The 22,327-nt window shown below is 41.7% G+C and overlaps 1 protein-coding gene across 1 annotated transcript in view; it reads right to left on the reverse strand.

Moving 5' to 3' along the window:
* LOC140211811 (uncharacterized) overlaps nucleotides 1-22,327 on the reverse strand; it is a 49,754-nt gene that overhangs the window by 19,663 nt on the left and 7,764 nt on the right. Inside the window, exon 5 of the mRNA XM_072281962.1 lies at nucleotides 22,013-22,167. Coding sequence (XP_072138063.1) covers nucleotides 22,013-22,167 — 155 coding nt within the window. The remainder of the gene's footprint in view (nucleotides 1-22,012; nucleotides 22,168-22,327) is intronic.

Consider the following 22,327-nt stretch of genomic DNA (forward strand, 5'->3'; position numbering starts at 1 on the left):
TAAAGTTGTAGAGAATTTTTGGAAAGATGGTTTTAAAACCTTATCAAAAGTGTTGTGTCTGGATTTACAACCAAACTCATTTACAGCTGTTTTTGTGATTATTCCAGGATATACTTCTACTCAGCAGATGATAGCCTTTTCAACCCTAGTGGCTAGGAAAGCCATTTTACTTAAATGAAAGGAGCCTAACCCTCCTACCACCTTTTATTGGCTTTCCTCTGTGTCCTGGTTAAGTCTAGAGAAGTTGGACATTGGATACATCCTTTTAAATTTGAAGAAATCAGGTGACCTTTTATTCAATATTTTCATATGATCTGATTTTTGTACTGATTCTCTTCAAGCTTTTTTCAGAACCTTGGATTTGATCAGAGAGTCTCTCTTCTCGGTTTTTCTCTCAGGATGGACTGCCCAGTCCTTTTTCCTATTTAGAATAGTTGTTTTCTTTTTTTAAATATATAAAAATTCTAATAGTCCTTCCTTTCTTCATAAATTGAGAATGAATTACATCTTCCCCTGTATTATATATTCTATATCAAATTTATACTTTGTAAATCAACACCAATTCTATTATCTACCTTGTGTACTGTTACTGACATTAGAGATATTCTTGTTTGTATACACATTTTTTTAAAATCCATAAAAAATTGAAAAAGGAGAAAACTAGTTTGCTTGTTGAAATGTTGGACTCTTGAATTTGTGATGGGACCTCACACATTGGGGTGTCTGCAAGTCAGGTATCACACAAGCTAGGGAGCTTCTGGGTAGCAAAGGACAAACCATTTGGTCAAACAGGCAAAACGACTGGTGGTACATCCTGAGGTTATCCCAGCCACTTAACTTCCTGAAAGGCTGTACAGTAACAATGGGAACAGGTATGAAAAGGGTTCTCCTGCTACAAGAATCATACCCTCACACTTATTCTTGGAAAATTACAAAAATCAAAAAATCTGGTGTTCTTATCAGAGGGCAAACAACAGGAATTCTGTAGATGCTGGAAATTCAAGCAACACACATCAAAGTTGCTGGTGAACGCAGCAGGCCAGGCAGCATCTCTAGGAAGCGGTGCAGTCGATGTTTCAGGCTGAAAGGTCTCTGCCTGAAACGTCGACTGCACCTCTTCCTAGAGATGTTGCCTGGCCTGCTGCGTTCACCAGCAACTTTGATGTGTGTTTAACAGAGGGATTCACATTGCTACATGAAAAGTAGCTGCAGCTGATGCACCTACAGTCCACCAGGAGGCAGTAGAGGACTACTGCTGGCATGTCAGAAAATCTGAAGACTGCATCTTGCATGGACACATCTTGTTACACAGCTGTCAGGAAAATCCACTTGGAGGACATGACAAGCTGGCATATCAACTGAAGACAGCCGAGAACACTAGTGCAACCAGGTTCCCCCCCCCCCCCAAAGTGATCAAATGTAGTACAATGGTTATAGACTTTATAGCCACCTCCTGCCCCTTAACTAGTCTCACCTGTCACCTTAAACTCCTTCCTCCCATTTTACTGACTTTCCTTTCCAGTCCTAAAGTCAATGTTTCAGGCCAAGATCTATTTTCCACCATAGATGTCCAACAAGTTCCTCCTGTATTGTGTATTAACCACTTCTAGTTTCTTTGCACTCCTGAGGAATCTAAATATCCCATTTGAAACTACCAACCCCAATTTGTTAGAATGCAGAAAGGGGATCCAAAGTTTATATAATAAATCTTAACATCCAGAATGCCTTTTCCAATAATTAGAATCCCACCAGTCCATTGCAACAAGTTGCATGTTCACCCATTGGTTAAAATTGCTTCATGGTCAGTAACATTCATTGAAAATGGTATTGCTAGGAAAGACTTCCAGTACACCTGACACCAATCCATGGCGAAAGCAAATACAACGATCAACTTCAATGGATTGTTTACATCCTGGCATGAACAAGATCAGAGTGGTGTGTATAGGGCAGATGTTAGATACAGAAAACAATGGCACTGGTTATATTCCAGACAGCCAATAGATGCACAAGCTCCTGGGCACTTTTTGAGAGCTAGCCTAGATTACAGAGATGTCATTGTCAATCAACTTTCAATCACACTTGTGCAAAGGGAGAACACCACAGCTCATCACCACACTGTTCTGAAGTCTGAAGAGAAATTCCTTGTTTTAAATATATACAGAAATGACTAGCCATTATGGATATTGGCCATTTGGTAACCCATGTTGAAATTCTTTAATTGCAAGGGCAATCACAATTAACAGTTGTTAAAAGTCAATATTAAAAAGCTACCAACAATACTGTTAGTAAAGTGTTCTGTAGTTGGTGTGGCTTACATCCTCCTCTTTTCTTGGTATGCAAAATGGCTCCAGTCCCCTGCTGTACAATGGGTATCTATGCCTTTCAAAGACCCTTAAAAGACCTTTCCTGTCCGGGCTGACTGAGTACTGCAGGCTATCCTTGCCTGGACATCTTAACCCTTGCCTTGCTGCAACTTCCAGAGCGAGAAGTGCCATGATGCAATAGAACCTCATTATAGAAAGTGCTGTACAGCAAAACAAACTGTAGTTAATTTCAACACTTGGCTCAAAGCGCCAAACTGCTGAGTACTGGACTCAGCTCAGTACATCACAGGCCCATCTCGCTGTCAGACCTACAGGCTGTGCTGCAAAGTAACATCCCAATCAATGTTCCCTCCAATTTGCAATGACCAGTGTGCACAAAAATCTTGTGCGGTGCAATTTTTTGCCAAATGACAACAACTGAGTGCACTGAAATTTTATGTAGAGGTTCTCGTTTTAACAGCTAGCAAGACACTGTCAATTATAACTTTGATCTCCTCTGGGTTTGATTGTTTTCTCTCCTTCATCTGCACTCAGAATATGTAGCAGACCTGCAGTGAGTAATGAAGGATTTTCCTCAGAGCTTTTGCACACCGGCCATGAGATTTGCTTGCTAACTGATGCTTTAAAAAGACAAGTTTCCAAATATCACTCCACTTCTTCTCACTTACAAACTTTTGCATCGTGACAATACATGCAGGTAAAACCAGTTTGTATTGTACACAAATACTTCTCATAGCTGCATATTCCTGACCTCAAGCTCTCCGTATAGCAGTTTTATTAAGCCATTCTACTTTAAATTAACTAGCAGTCCTTTTACATTTCATGCTCTTTGCTTCTTTGGAATTAGAGTGAATCAATCATTTCTTCAATTAAAGCACAAATAAGCCAGTGCTAAAAATCTGCAGACAAATCATTGCAAACTCCACCAAGTCAAGGCCATCCTCAGAAATGGGAATGTGATTGTGTATGACTGTCAAATATACTTAGCATGCCAGCAAGGTAGAGGTGACAATGTTATGTGCATTTTAAATTCTATTGTGCACTAATAGCAAAAGGTGTGCGTGTGCACACCTGTGAGGGAACATTGTGTGGATTGAATGTTGGATCACTGGGATCAATATTCTTGCAGCTGCTTTTCAACACAAATGAATACATCAGTACTGCAAATACTGTTCCATTGTCATAACAATTTCATGTTAAAAACAATTAATGTCAAAATCATCTGCACAAGGTTTGAACCCATAGATGCCAGAGCTGATATGAAATTTAGAACACCACAGTTGTTAATTGTGCACTGTAGAAATGAACTTCAGATACCATTTCAAGAACAAGGTTTGCAATTTCACTAAGAGGGACTAATTAGTTTTATTTTAAAATCTGAGACATGTCAGCACAAGCAAGGCTGCCACTTCTCAGAAGTCAGTATATTGTTATTGCGGCAAGCAACCAATGAGAAAGCTCCACATCTTCCTTGTACCGGGTGACTACAGTGGCTGTTCTGAGACAACGGATTTCAGCCGCCACCACGGCCCCTTGAGAAAGGAGAGACTACCAACTCCCAACTGCTGAAGCAGCAAGCCAAAATAGCCCACAATTATCATGTGGCAACATTAACAGTCAACTGTTGTTCAGTTAATTAGCAAGGGAAAGTCACAGGGGTGGTGGGGGAGGTGCCAGTCTGTAGGAGAGAAGTGCTTTTGCATCTAGTCCATTTTCGATGAGAAGCATTTTACTCCCTAGAGCAGAAGTTCCCAGCCTGGGGTACATGTACCCCTCGGTTAATGGCAAGGCTGCATGGCATAAAGGTTGGGAACCCCTGCCCTAGAGTGAAGGGGTAAAGGGTAACATTTTAGAGGCTATAAACCCACAAGCATAATGCTTCAGTCCATAATGGTTTTCTCAAACTCATTGGCCTTTTGTTAATGAGTCAGTGATCCAGCTGAATCAGACCCTTCCCATCCACACGTACTATCAAGCACCAATAAATTATACCCCACATCCTATTCTTTATTCTCAATTCCACTTCCCGGCACCCTCAAGATTCTACTGCTTGCAGTTAACCAGTGAGATCGCACATTTAGGATACGAGAAGAAACCCATGCAGTCGAGGGAGATTGTGCAACCTCCACTGAGTGGAGGGGCCAGGACTGAATTCTGGTAACTGGGGCTATAAGAGAGCAGCACTAGTTGTAGCATTGTGTAGGATCATAGACCAACATGGATCTATTGAGGATAAAATCTATCAGCCTAGTTTGCAGATATTTGACAATGCTCAGTGATTAACCAAAAACTTGGGAATGTGTATTAGACGTATCTCTCAATGAAGCAGTTTTCAAGGTGACCATAGTTCAAGGGCAGTGGTTGTCCAAGCACTTTAGTCATTCCCAAGTCAACAAGATAAAGTTGACCTATTGCAGATGACTATTAAAATGCTTGAACAACACATGTAAAAGTTGCTGGTGAATGCAGCAGGCCAGGCAGCATCTCTAGGAAGAGGTGCAGTCGACGTTTCAGGCAGAGACCCTTCGTCAGGACTAACTGAAGAGCGAGTAAGGGATTTGAAAGTTGGAGGGGGAGGGGGAGATCCAAAATGATGGGAGAAGACAGGAGGGGGAGGGATGGAGCCAAGAGCTGGACAGGTGATAGGCAAAAGGGATACGAGAGGATCATGGGACAGGAGGTCCGGGAAGAAAGACAAGGGGGAGGACCCAAAGGATGGGCAAGGAGTATATTCAGATGCCCCACCTCCCCCTCATACCCCATCTGTTACTTATTTTTATACACATTCTTTCTCACTCTTTTTCTCCCTCTGTCCCTCTGAATATACCCCTTGCCCATCCTCTGGGTCCCCCCCCCTTGTCTTTCTTCCCAGACCTCCTGTCCCATGATCCTCTCGTATCCCTTTTCCCTATCACCTGTCCAGCTCTTGGCTCCATCCCTCCCCCTCCTGTCTTCTCCTATCATTTTGGATCTCCCCCTCCCACTTTCAAATCCCTTACTCGCTCTTCCTTCAGTTAGTCCTGACGAAAGGTCTCGGCCTGAAACGTCGACTGCACCTCTTCCTAGAGATGCTGCCTGGCCTGCTGAGTTCACCAGCAACTTTTGTGTGTTGCTTGAATTTCCAGCATCTGCAGAATTCCTGTTGTTTGCGTTATTAAAATGCTTGAGACAACTCTTAAGTTAGAAAAGCACACATATTACCATGTACTGCCTCAAAATTCATTTTCTTGTAGGCATTCATGGAGCAAAGAAATAGAACATATTCAATAAACTACACAGAATGATTGACTAGTTTTGCAAATACAGATCAAGTACTGGGAAGATAAATTGTAGAGTTCTTGAAAGTTAGTCAATAGATTGTGGAATCAGTTTGGAGTCAAGGTTATTCATATTGGTTCAGGAACCTGATGGTTGAAGAACTGTTCCTGAACCTGGTGGTGTGGGACCCAGGGCTCCTGCACCTCCACCCCCAATGGCAACAGCGAGAGAGTATGGCTCGACAACATTGCTGTACTGTGGATCAGAATCCCAACAAGCACTAACCACTTCCACATTTGCATATTGCACACATCTAATACCAACTTAGTTCCACAGCATTTTTGTCTTGCACCCTCAGACTCGAAGCACACTACAAATCACCACCGCAAGACAACTCAGGTGGTGCAAATGGCTGCTGTGAAAATTTCAGGACTGGACAATGGCAGTAGGAGATACACGGCCTCAAAATAAAATCCACATGGAATCTTAAAGGATCATTAGTAGTAAAATTTAATGACCCAAACAGAGAAAAGATGGAGACAAAGGAACCATATACATACAATGTTTATGGACTTATCAGGACTTTTTACCCATAGCTTTGGATATAACCCTACAGTTAAAAAGGGGATCACCTATGCAATAGTATCCATACTAGTGTCTCCTTGCAAATTTAAAGACATGGGGGCAAGTTGCCAATATACCAGAGAGAAGCCAATAACCCAATAAATATTCAAGAATGTAAAAAAATATTCCACTAAGAACACTAAACAGCATAAAGTTAGCACAATTAAACAGTTCTAAACTTGTAGAGGGACAAGAAATGCAAACATAAAGATACAAGGGAAGGATGTACTGCTGAGGTTTGAAAGGCATTAGTCAGAGTATACTTGGAATAATGCAAAACAGTTTTTGGCTCCTTAAGAAAAGGGATGTTTGCATTGCAGAAGATCCAGAGGAGGTCCATGAGAATGACTGCAGAAATGTGAAAGTTAACAGCATTTGATGGCTCTGGACCCGTATTCACCGAAGCTCAAATATTGAAAGTCCTAAATAGAGTCCATGTGGAGAGGATGATTCCTATAGTGAGGGAGTCTGGATCCAGAGAGCACAGCCTCAGAGTAGACTGTCTTTTTGGAACAGATTAAGAAGAACTGGTTTAGCCAGAGGCTAGTGAATCATTGCCACAAACAGAAGTGGGGGCAAGTCAATGAGTGTACTTAATAGGTTCTTGATTAGTCAGGGTGAAAATTAATAAGGGAAATTTCATTACAGCAGCATTTAAAAGCACTTAGTGTACAAACTTAACTGAAAGAATATACACAATTTACCAATATGCAATGTTCAATGAAATAATAAAACAGACCATTGTACAATGACGTGTTCTCCTGTTGCAGGGAGATGGTCTGTTGTATATGCTTACTGAATTTGGTAGGAAAATTTTGTAACAATCCTTGTAACAGTGGAGTTAAGAGCATTCAAAAGGGTGCGCCACTGCTTATTCAGTAGGTCACAGCAAGGGTGTGCCAAATTGTCCATAATGGATAATAGTTTGTTTAGTGACCTCCTCTACCACAAACTCAAGAGTCTAGGTTGCACTCAAAGATGGCTCAGGCCTTTTGAGTTTATTTGGTCCTTTTTGCATCACCAGTACTGATGCTGCTCCCCCAACATAAAGCCACAAAGGTGGCTGCACTTGCTACAACAGACTGGCAAAAGATCTAACATCCTGCTGCATATATTGAAGGACCTCAGCTTTCTTAGAAAATAGAGTCTGCTCATCCCCTTCTCGTGAACGGCCTTGGTGCTGGCTTTCCAGTCAAGTCTGTTGGCGAGGTGAACACCCAAGTATCTGTACTCCTCCACGACTGCAACTTCTCCCAGAATGTACACAGGACTCGTCAGTCCTCTTCCAACCAAGATCAATCACCATCTCTGGCTTTTGCCACATTCAGGAGGCAGACAATTCCTCCCACACCACTCCACAAACTTGTCCACCAGCTCTATGTACTCCAACTCCTGCCCATCTCTGATACACTCAACCACCAGAGTCAGAACTTCTGCACGTGACTCAGATTTGTACTGACAGTCTGAGGTGTACAGAAACTGCAACAGGACAGTCCCTTGTGGTGCTCCAGTACCACTCACCACCATCTGAAACAGAACCACCCAGCAGTACAAACTGGGGTCTGTCAGGTAGTCAGTAATCCAGCAGATAGCAGATTTGTCTACACCCATCCTTTGCAGCTTCTCACTCAGTGATTGGATTGTATTAAAGGCACCAGAGAAATCAAAAAACTGTGATTCTCACAACAGCACCAGCATCACCTAGGTGGGCATGAGCTCTCTGCAACAGGCAGATGGCATCATCCACTCCCAAGAGGTAGGCACACTGTAGAGGTCCAACAAAGATCTCGTGTCGTTTAAAGTTAAATTGGGCAACTATTTGGACAGGAAAGGAATGGAGGGTTATGGGTTGAGTGCAGGTCGGTGGGACTAGGTGAGAGTAAGAGTTCTGCACGGACTAGAAGGGCTGAGATGGCCTGTTTCCGTGCTGTAATTGTTATATGGTTATTTCACCTACGGTCCAAGGTAAGTCAGGACCAGACTCTCCAGCACCTTCATCACGCGATATGTGAGAGCAATTGGTCTGTAGATGGAGTCACCTTCTAGGGTATAGGAACAAAGCAGGAAGTCTTACATAGCACCACTATCTTTTCCCTGACTCAGACTTTGAAGGTGCTGCAAAATACCAGACAGCTGGCTCACACAGGTCTTCAGTACCCTGGGGCTGATACCGTCCAGTCCAGCAGTCTTGCCTTGATGTAGTCTCTCCAGCTGTCTCTTAACCTGACCTGCTGTCACAGGCAGGGGCAGGAGGGTGGTCATCCCCGTGGAGGAAGGATACTCCAAAGTTGGGAGGTTTGGAACATAAGTACTTGAAGGGGGAGGGAGGGAGGGAGGGAGGGATGGAAGGAAGTGTGGGGTTTGGGCAAGTGGGGAGAAAACAGATCAGGATTGAGAGATGATAGACTAGCCATGAAGGAATGGCTGAGAACAGTCAATGGGCCAAATGGCTTAATTCTGCTCCTATGCCTTACTGCCATTGGAACAAATGACAGTAGTAAAATGGAATAGAACACACCCTTCAATACATGCCAACTGTAGTGATCATGCTAATTTAATTAATTTCAACTGCCTACATATAGCCCATACCCTGCCCGTCCATGTGCTTGCTTAAATCTATTAACCATTGCAATATCAGCTTTCAACTTTGACAGCACATTCCAGGCAACTACAACTGCACAAAGATGCCTAGTAAGTCTCCAAACTGTTATCCTCTCACCTTAAATCCAAGTCCTCCAGTATTTAACTATGCCTTAAATTAGAGAAATTCAAGTGCATTATCAAATGTGTAATGAGATACTTGCAGAACATGCACAGCAACATACAAGCAGCATTCACAAGGGATATATATATATATATATATATATATATATATATATATATATATATATATTACACACACACACACACTCAGCAAATGTCTTTTTTGCCTCCTCCAAAGTTTCCACATCTTTCCTGCACTGTGGTGCAATATGTGCAATGCTCCAATGTTGCCTAACCCAAACTTAGTTTCAATACAACTTCAACTTTTATACTCTGCAAATGCAAGTTTGCGCACCTTGGTCAGAAGAACTGAGGTCCACCTCACCTGCAAAGCTCATTAGAGGAGCAAAAACAAGACCCAAGCACAAAATACACTAATCTTGCTAACCCTTGCAATAAGCAAATCAAGCAACTGCACTTATTTGAGGGATGGAAAAGTGTAAATGTTGCACTTGCACAAAACCCTAGTTTGGCAAAATAGAGCCCGGAATGGTGTGCAGTATCAAGTCAGAAGAGATGCTGAACAGTGTAAAGATTTAATGATACCAAAAATACAAAGGTGAATAGATCAGATTGAGGGGAAAGATTTTTTAAGTGGAAGGATTTTGGTACATGGATATGGAGAAGTAATTTCCGTTTGAGAGACTTGGTTGAAGATAGAAGTTGGTTCCAGTGGGGCATAAACCATCACGGTTTGATTGCAGTCAATGTCCTTCTGTCATCCAACTGGCTCACAAGTCAATGAAAATCTGGCAGCTTTCATTACTATTCCCCATCACCATTTCAAATTTAAAGTCACTTAATTTTACGTTTAAATAATCCTGATGAAAGGCATCAAAGTCTGAATAGCTCTGAGAAACTCTCTTCCACAAAGTCACCAACTGGTATCAGGAGGCAGTGGCTTTCATTGCAGCAAGCAAGCCCAAGCTGAGAAAGTTTTTACAAGATGTAACAGCTGCCTATTGAGGGCAGTGCAACCCCCAAAGTAGCACTGCATGGAACTTTAATCCTCATGGGTACAGCTTTACCAAAAATACTTTCCATAACCCAAGAAAGCAAGTGGAAATGCTTTACACTGGAGATGATTAATTAGGCAGGTTATTTGGTGAGAGAAGGTGGCGCAGCAAGTACAGATGTGAATACTAATGCCCAAGAGCTAGAAGATCAAATCCACAGAGGCTGCCTTGTTCAAAGTCCAAAGGTTAATTAAATTTATGTCATCATCAGCAATCACTTAGTTGAGTATGATTCATTCTCTGGTGGTTGATCTGGGCACTTGTGGGTCTTGAGATGACTGAAGAGGCCGATCCATGATCCACAAGTCCTATTGCAGTGCTGGCAGGTGTAGATCACTGAAGTGGTGGTGGATGTAGCTCGTTGGGCCTTTCCCCGTCTCTCCTCACATTGAAACCGCTTAGGTGGAGGTATTCTTCGAGACAAATGGTTCCCTCAGACAGTCCTCCAGCTTTCCCTTTCCTGTGCCAATTTCTCCCATTCATTCAGGTTGATATGGCACTTTCTGCCCTCCAGGACTGTGCTTTGCATCCGTGAGTTGGCCAAATGAGTTGTTTGGGGAGGTGGGAGTCAGGCCAACCCATCAAAACTCATGTTAGTCACGATTGTGGCTATGGAGTTAATGTTAGCTTTCTCCAGGATGCTGGAGCTAGTATGCCTGTTCTTCCAGCCAACTCAGAATCTTGGAGGCATCTTTGATGGCAAGTTTCTAGAGATTTCATGTGCCTGTTATATGTTGTCCTTGACTCAGCTCCATATAGCAAGGTGGAGGACTATTGCTTTATAGACCAGAAGCTTAGCGTTGGTCTTGATATCCCAATCTTCAAAAACATCTCAACCTGGCAATAGCTCCATTTGCACAGCCTATTCTGCAATTCATTTCCAGGTCAGTGTTGGCTCTTGAAGAAAGAAGGTGCCAAGATATGGGAAATAATCAGTGTTTGCCAGAGGGATGTTGTCAACTTAGGTGATTGATGATTTAGGAGATTGATCTGGTGCAGGACTTATTTTCTCTATGTTTAGATCAAGTCCCAGGAACTTGCATGGTCTGCCAAAAGCATCCATTATGCACTGTAAATCCTTCATGAGCTATGATGCTGGTGTTCTCTGCATATTAGAGCTCCAAGTAGTTAACACCTTGCTCTTTGCTGTGAACCTGTTAAGGTTAGAGACCACCCCCCATCTGTCCTACAGATAATCTGGACTCCTCATGGGAGGTTTTGGCCTGTGAAGTGAAGAATGGTTACAATGAAAACAAGAGTTGGGGAATTGATGGTTATATTTGATCCCACTCTCAACCTTAAAAGATGCCATTTCTGAGCCCGTCACTAATGACTGTTGCACTCATGATTGTCCAAGAGCTGCAAGATCTTGAGGTATTTCTCCAAGCACCCGATTTTAGATAGTACCTACTAAAGGGCAGGACGATTTACAGAGTCAAATACTTTGGTAAAGTCTATGAAGGTCATAAAGTGGGAGAGTTTGCTCCTGCAATTGATGTACTATTTATTAATAAATAAATCACATCCTATGTTCCTCTGGCTGGACATAAGCCACAGACTCAAGGAGGAGAACTTCTGCCAGAGGTGAAAGCCAGTCAAAATTTGGGCGAGTACCTTTCCTGTTTCAGAGGACAGAGGCCTCTATACTTTCCAGTTAGCTTTATGTAGTCCTCATCTCCACCACCCAAAATACCAAATAGTTGATTGTGGTTAATTGGGACACCTTAAGAACAGTACATTTTGGCCAAATTAAGTAGTTGGCCCAATTAGCCAAAGTTTAATGAAAATATTAAGAGTAAAAAAAAATACAAGCTGCTGCTTAGCCAAGTAGCAAATTCTGTATTTATACAAAATACATTGTCAACATAATCAACATTTTACTCCTCCCTCACTCTTAATATTGTCAATCTTCCCTCAGTCTTGATGCAGGGTCTCAACCAGAAACATGGATCATACCTTCACTACCCAAGATACCACCCAACTTGGACTCATCCAGCATTTTGTCTCATCCCCATTTGTCTCAGCTTTCAAGGTGAGATTGTTCAGTTTTAGCTGATAATTGACAATACTGCAAAATTACTGATCTTTGTAATCTGAGAACTCTTCAAAACAAAAGATCATCATTCTACCACAAATTAAAGGTTCAAGGTAAATATGTCACTATATAACCAAGATTCATTTTCCTGCGAGCACTCAAATCCTTAATAACTATAATAGAATCAATGCAAGACTGCACCAACTTGGGCATTCAACCAGCATGCAAAAGACAATAAACTGTGCAAATCCAAGAAATAACAATAACAAGTAATAAATAAAGAACACAAGTTGAGTCCTTGAAAGCAAGTCCATTGGTTGTGGGAACATCTCAGTGATGGGACAGATGAATTTGAGTGAAGTTATTCACTTTGGTTCAAGAGCCTGACATTTGAGTAATAACTGTCCCTCAGCCAGGTGGTGAGAGTCGAGGTTCCTGTGTTTTCTTTCTCATAGCCACAGCAAGAAGAGCATGAGCTGAGTGGTGAGGGGTGTTCCTCATGAAGGATGTTTCTTTCTTCAACGACGCCTCAGGTAGATGTGCTCAGTGATGGAGAGAGCTTTACCCATGACGGACTGGTTGTACCAGTTATTGATCTACACAATTTTAACTTTGCAATTGAGTAATCTTTTACCCCATTTGATAAAAAAATTCATAATGTGTCTTAAACGATAACTTTCAATCTGTAAAAGGACAAAATAAATTTTAGTTTGCACCATTCATTTTCATAGATGCAATATGTAGGCAAGATTCCTTCATGTTGTAAAATTAACGTGGGATCATAGCAACATGATTTGGCTGCACTACTCCCATGAGTCAGTCTAGTCAACAGGGAAGGTTTCTAAACAATGTGAATCAAATTAATGGCAATGTCCAGTGGGACCCATTATCTTTTGCAATGCTAACTTCAACAGCCAGTTACAGAACCATCCATAATTGTTAATGCTGGAAGCAAATAAGCCACTAAAGTTATTTTTCCCCCATCCAAATTCTGGGTGCTAAATGGGGAAGCATTTATGTTAATAGGGCAGTGTGAAAAGTCTGGTACTCCAATAACAGGAATTGGTTTCCAAGTAGACAGTCACCCTGGGATCTGGTTCATTAAGTATACCTTCAGAAGGAGATCTGGTCAGGAAAGCCACAGAATTTGGGTCATCCAGCTCCTGATCAAACAATAGAAATCTTGCACTAGCAAATTTAGGACTGGTGCAGAAAAAAACAACTTTTCTCAGCGTAGAAGGGACATCTACCACTTGCAAGCAAATATCATTTTAGACAAAAGATCCACAAAGTTATATTTAATTAGTAACTGGCACATACAATTATCAAACCAAGACAATACAGCCAAGATACAAGCCCACAACAGTCTGCCATTCATACCCATGAGCCAAGTGGCAATTTACAGAATATGTTCATTGCTATTTGATCCAAATTTATGACTCTTGCAACTCAGTTACACTTCCTGCAAATGAATACATGCAGCACTTCCACAACAATTATCCACAAAGCTGCATCCTCAACCCCCTACTTTACAACTGCAACCTGTTTCTGCTCTTCCTCCAACTACAAGCTAGAGATGAGAGCCATAGTGTCAATGAGACAGTCCAGAAAGCACAAAATGCTTACTGGCATGCCGACATTTTGGCACCACAATAAGTTTTGGGAAGTGGGCTGAAGTAAACGCTCATATCAAGAATATTGAGTTGGAGATGATTGAGAGCTTCGTGTTTAGAGGTACAAATATCATCAGCTGTCCAGGTCCAATATAAACACTATAACCAAGAAAGCACACTGGGTTCAGAGGGCCAGGAAATACAGCATGTCCAAGGACCATCAATCTGTATAGGTACCCCATTGAGAACATTCTATCTGGATCCACAAGCTTTGTAATGGCAAATGTTTTGACCCAAGGGTGCAAGAAAGGGCAGAAAGTAGTGAACACAGCCTTGTTCATCAAGAAATCAATCACCCCTCCCATGCCCCTCACCCACTGGTTGGTTGATTGTCTCCACTTTCCATTCTCTTGGAAAAGCCACCATTACCATCATGGACCCCCACCCTCCCTTGTCATTCTCTTTTCTATCCCTTTCATCAGGAAGCTGAAAGCTTGAAAACACCAGTCTGAAGGACAGCCATTTTGCTTGGACAAACCTACATATCTTCTGATCTCTCAATACTTACCCGATCTGTTGCATATTATTTTGATTGCATTTTTTTTTGATTGTCCCTTAGTAGTACCTGAATGTACTCGTGTTTGGAATAATTGTCTGCATGGCATCTTGCACCATTTCCCCACCCCACCCCCCAAAATACATCTCACAAGTGACAATCGTTGTTCTTTGTGCCTTGAGGTGCATCAGACAGCAATCTTATTTTCTTTGGCATTTGTCCATTTGACTGTTTTTAAATTTAAAAACACACAAGAGGCCAAGTTACCAGCTTGACACTCAACCCAGCACTGATGGAAAGTGCGCAAGGGGTTGGCTGAATTCAAGTCCGGGACCACTTGCCTTGAGGTGCAGTGTGGATGCCACTACATCACCAGCTGGTGATATGACAACAACTCAACTTAAGTTTCCAAGATGCACATTGAAAATAGATTTTAGGTTTCACTGGAAAGTTGTGAATTCCATTTTATGCCCAGATGCTCTTCTCACTGCTGCTGTCAGGGAGGTGGTACAGGAGCCTCAGGACTCATAGCACCAGGGTCATGAACAGATGTTACCACTGAATCATCAGGCTCTTGAACCAAAGGGGATAACTTCACTCAACCCCACTTGCCCTCATCATTGATTCCAACAACATATTGACTCATTCAAGGACTCATGTTCAATATTTATTGCCCATTTACTTATTTCATTTTTTTTATATTTGCATAGTTTGTTGCCTTTTGCACACTTGCTGAAAACCTAAGATGCTGTAGTCTGATTCTATCATGTGTTTATTGAGTAGGCCCACAAGAGGAGGAATCTCAGAGTTTTATATGGTGACATTATGTACTTCAATAATAAATTTACTTTGAACTTTGAGATGCTACTCAAAAACAACATGTACAGGATTCGAGATTCTTGAACAGTTTGCATAGCCTCCCAAGCTTACTGATAACTGATCTGTTTAGAAATTAATGGGACAACAAGTTCACATTACATAGCAGTGACAAGTTTTTCCTTTGAAAATTTCACATGTCAAACCTAGTGGCAAACTGGGTATAGGACTTGGAGTAGGGATGGCTCAAGATTGAAGTGTTGAATGGACAGACTTGGAATGACAAATGTAAATAAAAGTTCAGTATTAGACAAAGTGGTTTGAAGCCTGTTCCATTTAATAGGCACCAAAATATATCCAGCCCTGATGAAGCGCCCAAGTCAGAAATGCCCAAAGATGCTGCCTGACCTGGAGTTCCTCCAGCATTTTGTGCATATTGCTCTAGATTTCTGTCATTCATAGAATCTTGTGTTCCTAAACTAACTGCTCTGATCTAAAATTGGATACAATTGGACCCTGCTCTAGAGAAGCAACCACAAAGAGACCACAAGATTTAAGATTAGCTTTATCACATGTACATTGAAACAGGCAGAGAAAGGTGTTTTTTGATTGTGCTAGAGGATGCCTGCAAGCATCACTACTCTTCTGTCAGCAGAACATGCCCAAAGCTTACTAACCCTAACCATACATCTTTGGAATGTGGGAGGAAACAGCAAGAAACCCTTGCAGTCACAGGGAGAATGACAGACAGTGGCAGGAATTGAACCCTGATCCAAGAACATAACAAGAACACAAGAAATAGGAGCAGGAGTAGGCCATCTGGCCTATCACGCCTGCTCCACCATTCAATACAGTCATGGCTGATCTGGCTATGGACTTGGCTCTATCTAACCTGCCCTCTTCCCCCATAACCTTTAATTCCCCTACTATGCAAAAATCTACCCAATCTCATCTTAAAAATATATTTACTGAGGTAACTGCCACTGCTTCATTAGGCAGAGAATTCCAGATTCACCACTCTGGGAAAAGCAGTTTCTCCTCATCTCCATCCTTAATCTACTCCTGAATCTTGAAGATATGTCCCCTAGTTCAAGTTTCACCTACAAGTGGAACCAACTTTCCTGCCTTTTTTAATCTATTCTTTTCATAATTTTATGTTTCTACGAGATCTCCTCTCATCCTTCTGAATTTCAGAAAGTACAGTACCAGACAACTCTCCCCAGTCCAACCCCCTCATCTCTGGAATCAACCTGGTGAGTCTCCTCTGCACTGCCTCCAAATCCAGTTACATCCTTCCTCAAAGGGAACTAGAACTGCGTGCTGTACTCCAGATGTGGTCTCACCAGTACCCTATACAGCTGCAGCATAACTACCGGCACTATAAAGCAATTGCACTAACCGCTATTGTGCCCCCTCATGCCACACAACCATAGGGTGACTGCAATTTAAAAACACAACTGGGGAAATTCAAATCCAAATTGAGTAGAACTTAACAGGAACCAGAGATTCCTAAAAAAAGGGACAGTCAATGACTGAGCGAGTCATTGGTTTTGCTAGAGGACAAAATATGCTGCCTGTAGGAGCTAGACAGAACTTTAGAAACTGCACAAACACTATGAAAGGGAAAAAATGATTGAGATCAGGAAGCATTAGCCTTCTGAATTACAAATCATTTCAAAAAGTTGCTACATTGACCACAACAACCATTCAAGTGCTTTCACTAGGTCCAACACCCAAGAATCATTTCTTAACCATAAGCTGTTGGACGGAAGGGAAAGCAATAATTACCAACCAAATATTACCAGAATTGAACCGTTGCTCTGAAGTCTCTACCAGAAATAGTCAGATATTTCTAAGATTTCTTGCCTATGCTCTCCAACCCTTATTCCATTTGTCTATCACCACCTGACTCCCCTGCAGGCTTAATCAGCCCTACAAGACTTGATATTTAGTGATTCCTCAACTCAATCATTAGCTGTTCATCAATTTACAATGGAGGCTTTAACCAGGTCTGCATTACCTCTACCCAGGGAAACTAGTGGAGGTGTTGCCTCAGCATTGGAGCCAGGATTGAACCAGTCAGTGGAGTTTTAAAGAGTTTGCACATCCTCCCCATTACTGCACAATTTCCTCCAGGTCCTTGGTTTCCTTTAATATTCAAACTCTTAGAACAACTTGCCATTAAACTGGGCAAGGGATAGAATGTGGAGAGAATAAATCTGATTTAAAGTAACAGGTATCTACTGATCAGTGCAGACCAGTAGGTCAAGCAGTTAATTTTTGTGCTATCTTAACCAGTCTTAGACCAACTCCTTTATATCTTGTCTAAATTGTGTTTAGCAACATTCCCTTCAAGGACCTTGGGACATTCCATAAGCTTCAGTGGATAGATGCCTGGCTGGTTGCCAGTGATGTGGTGTTCCACAGTAATCCGTGTTGGGACAAATTCTTTTTACATTATATGTCAATGATTTGGATGATGGAATTGATGGTTTTGAGAAGTTTGCAGATGATACAAAGATAGATAGAGGGGCAGGTAGTTTTGAGAAAGTAGAGAGGTCACAAAGGACTTAGATGAGTTAGGAGAATAGGCAAAAAAATGGAAGATTGAATACAGTATTGGGAAGTGTATGGTCATGCACTTGCTAAAACCATAGAAACACTACAGCACAGAAACAGGCCTTTTGGCCCTGCCAAACCATTTTCTGCCTAGTCCCACTGACCTGCACACAGACCATATCCCTCCATACACCTCCCATCCATGTATCTGTCCAATTTATTCTTAAGAACCTGCATTTACCACCTCGTCTGGCAGCTCATTCCATACTCCCACCACTCTGTGTGAAGCCCCCCCTTAATGTTCCCTTTAAACTCCCCCCCCCCACCCTTAACCCATGTCCTCTGGTTTTTTTTTCCCTCCCCTTGCCTCAGTGGAAAAAGCCTGCTTGCATTCACTATCTATACCCATCATAATTTTATACACCTCTATCAAATCTCCCCTCATTCTTCTACGCTCCAGGGAATAAAGACCTAACCTATTTAACCTTTCTCTGTAACTGAGTTTCTCAAGTCCCAGCAACATCCTTGTAAACCTTCTCTGCACTCTTTCAACCTTATTTATATCCTTCCTGTAATTTGGTGACCAAAACTGAACACAATACTCCAGATTCAGCCTCACCAATGCCTTATACAACCTCATCATAACATTCCAGCTCTTATTCTCAATACTTCAATTAATAAAGGCTAATGTACCAAAAGCTCTCTTTACGACCCTATCTACCTGTGACACCACTTTTAGGGAATTTTGTATTTGTATTCCCAGATCCCTCTGTTCTACTGCACTCCTCAGTGCCTTACCATTAACCCTGTATGTTCTACCTTGGTTTGTCCTTCCAACTTGCAATACCTCACACTTGTCAATATTAAACTCCATCTGCCATTTTTCAGCCCATTTTTCCAGCTGGTCCAAGTCCCTCTGCAGGCTCTGAAAACCTTCCTCACTGTCTACTACACCTCCAATCTTTGTATCAGCAAATTTGCTGATCCAATTTACCACATCATCATCCAGATCATTGATATAGATGACAAGTAACAATGGACCCAGCACTGATCCCTGTGGCACACCACTAGACACAGGCCTCCTCTCGGAGAAGCAATTCTCTACTACCACTCTCTGGCTTCTTCCATTGAGCCAATGTCTAATCCAATTTACCACCTCTCCATGTATACCTAGTGACAATTTTCCTAACTAACCTCCCATGCAGGACCTTGTCAAGGGCCTGACTGAAGTCCATGTAGACAATATCCACTGCCTTCCCTTCATTCACTTTCCTGGTAACCTCCTTGGAAAAACTCCAATAGATTGGTCAAACATGACCTACCACACACAAAGCCATGTTGACTCTCCCTAATGAGTCCCTGTCTATCCAAATGCTCATAGATTCTGTCTCCTAGTACTCCCTCCAATAATTTACCTACTACCGATATTAAACTTACCAGCCCATAATTTCCCAGATTACTTCGATCCTTTTTTAAACAACAGAACAACACGAGTCACTCTCAAATCCTCTAGAATCTCACCTGTAGACACGACATTTTAAATATTTCTGCCAGGGCCCCTGCAATTTCAACACTAGTCTTCTTCAAGGTCCGAGGGAACACCCCGTCAGGTCCCGGGGATTTATCCACTTTAATTTTCCTCAAAACAGCAAGCACCACCTCCTTTTCAATCTATACAGTTTCCATGATCTCACTACTTGTTTCCCTTAATTTCATAGACTTCATGCCAGTTTCCTTAGTAAATACAGACGCAAAAAACCTATAAGATCTCCCCCATTTCCTTTGGTTCCACACATAGCTGACCACTCTGATCTTCAAGAGGACCAATTTTGTCCCTTACAATCCTTTTGCTCTTAATATACCTGTAGAAGCTCTTTGACTGCCAAGGCAACCTCATGTCTTTTAACCCTCCTGATTTCTTTCTTAAGTGTTTTCTTGCACTTCTTATACTCAAGCACCTTATTTACTGTTTCCTATGTCATACAACTTCCTCTTCTTCTTTATCAGAGTTGCAATATCCCTTGAGAACCAAGGTTCCTTATTCCTATTCACTTTGCCTTTAATCCTGACAGGAACATACAAACTCTGCACTCTCAAAATTTCTCCTTTGAAGGCTTCCCACCTACCAATCACATCTTTGCCAGAGAACAACCTGTCCCAATCCACGCTTTTCAGATCCTTACTCATTTCTTCAAATTTGGCCTTCTTCCAGTTCAGAACCTCAACCCTCAGACCAGATCTATCCTTGTCCATGATCAAGTTGAAACTAATGGTGTTATGATCACTGGAACCAAAGTGCTCCCCTACACAGACTTCTGTCACTTGTCCCAACTCGTTTCCTAACAGGAGATCCAATATTGCATCCCCTCTAGTTGGTCCCTCTATATATTGATTTAGAAAACTTTCCTGAACACATTTTACAAACTCTAAACCATCTAGACCCCTAATAGTATGGGAGTCCCAATCAATATATGGAAAATTAAAATTCCCTACCACCACAACTTTATGTTTCCTGCAGTTGCCTATCTCTCTGCAGATTTGCTCTTCCAATTCTCGTTGACTATTGGGTGCTCTGTAACAATCCCACTAATGTGGCCATACCTTTCCTGTTTCTCAGCTCCACCCACAAGGACTCAGTAGACAAGCCTTCTAATCTGTCCTGCCTGAGTACTGCTGTAATATTTTTCCTAACAAGCAATACTACTCCCCCACCTTTCATTCCTCTGCCTTGATCACATCTGAAACATCAGAACCCTGGAATATTAAGCTGCCAGTCCTGCCCCTCCTGTAGCCAAGTTTCACTAATTGCTATAACGTCATAATTCCACATGTCAATCCACGCCCTCAACTCATCCGCCTTCCCCGCAATACTCCTAGCATTGAAATATATACACCTCAGAAGATTTTTACCACCACTCAACTTTTCTATTAGCAGATTTGCTTGAACTTTTATCATTAATAAAAAGTTAACAAATTTCTAAGTGAAGCCAAAATTCAAAAATGGAGGCATAAAGGGACTTGGGAGTTTAATTTGCAGGTGGAGTCTGTGATGAAGGCAGCAAATGCAATGATAACATTCATTTTATGAGGGCTAGAATATAAAAGCAAGGATGTAATGTCGAGATTTTATAAATCACTGAGGCCTCACTTGGAGTATTGTTAGCAGTTTTGGGCCCATCTTGGAAGGATATGCTGAGGCTGGAGAGGGTTCAGAGGAGGTTCACAAAAATGATTCCAGGATTGAATGGCTTGTCGTATGATGGCTCTGGGTCTGTATTCACCAGAATTCAGAAGGATGAGGGAGGACCTCATTGAAACCTATCAAACAATGAAAGGCCCTGATAGAGTGGATGTGGAGAGGATGTTTCCTATGGTGGGAGAGTCTAAGACCAGAGGGCACAGCCTCAGAATACAAGGCTTCTTTTTCAAATGGAGATGAGAAATTCTTAGCCAGAGAGGTGAATCTGTGGAATTCTTGCTACAGGCAGCTGAGGAGGTCTAGTATAAGTACATTTAAGGCAGAGGTTGATAGATTCTTGATTGAGCAGGGCATGAAAGGATATGGGGAGAAGGCAGGAGACTGGGGCTGAAGGGGGAAATTTGATCAGTCATAACAAAATGGTGGAGCAGGCTCAATGGGCCAAGTGGCCTAATTCTGCTCCTATATCTTAGGGTCTTATGATTCAACCCTTCAGTGATCAAATTTCAAGCTCAATTTTTTTTTTTTATTTAAATAAAAAGTACATTCATGTCACCATATAGAAGCCCAAAATTCATTTTCTTGAGGGCATACTCAAATCAATAGAACCATACTAGAATTAAAGAAAAAAAGCTGAAAATATTATAAATAAACATCAGAATCTAAGAGTCTTTGAACATGCATCCATAAGTTATGGGAACATTTCAATGATGGGGCAAGTGAAGTTGTGAAGTCATGAAGTCATCTTCTGTTCCTGAACCTGGTGGTGAGTCCTCAGTCTCCTGTACCTTCTTCCTGATGGCAGCAGCACAAAGGAGAGCATGACCTGGGAGATGATAATGGATGTTGCCTTCATGTGACAACACTTTGTATAGATGTGCTCAATGATGGAGATGACTGGGCTGTATCCAGTACTTTTCGTAGGATTTTTCCATTAAAAGACATTGGTGTTTTACATACCATGCTGAGACCATCAGCGATTATGCAACAGCTGCACAATTGTTCCTTCTGGAACAATGATTGCCAATTACCTTCTTAAAAGTTATGGAACGTGGCAGAATTGTTTGTTAAATAGTATTATAATAGATGCAGAACCAATAACAGACCAATTAACAGGTTGATAAGTATTACTCCACTAATGAAACAGTGATTAAAAATACTATTGCAACTTCCAATTCAAACCTAGGCAAAGTTCACACTAGTTTTATCCAACTTCTAGAGAATATAGTAGCATTTTAAATGCTCTTACCACCAACGGTGAAAGAATAAGCATCCACTTTAAAATCTGTCCCTGTCAGAAAACCATTCGAGTTAACCAAGTTGAAGAACACACCCAACACCTCATGGCTTGCTGGTGGGGTATTTAAGAATACCAGTTCACTTGTCGAGATCACAGACCCATGCCTTTGAATATAGAAAAAGGGGACAATTAGGTTATATGTTCCATCAAAACAGTACACACTAACCTCCTATTTTAGATATTCCCTTGTCCCGTTATTTTTTCCCCTCAAACACTTCACTTGGCTCCCTCTCCCAGTTCTGAAGGATTGATAAGAGTTAACCC

Source organism: Mobula birostris, chromosome 18, assembly GCF_030028105.1.
Source record: "Mobula birostris isolate sMobBir1 chromosome 18, sMobBir1.hap1, whole genome shotgun sequence".
Lineage (NCBI taxonomy): Eukaryota > Metazoa > Chordata > Chondrichthyes > Myliobatiformes > Myliobatidae > Mobula > Mobula birostris.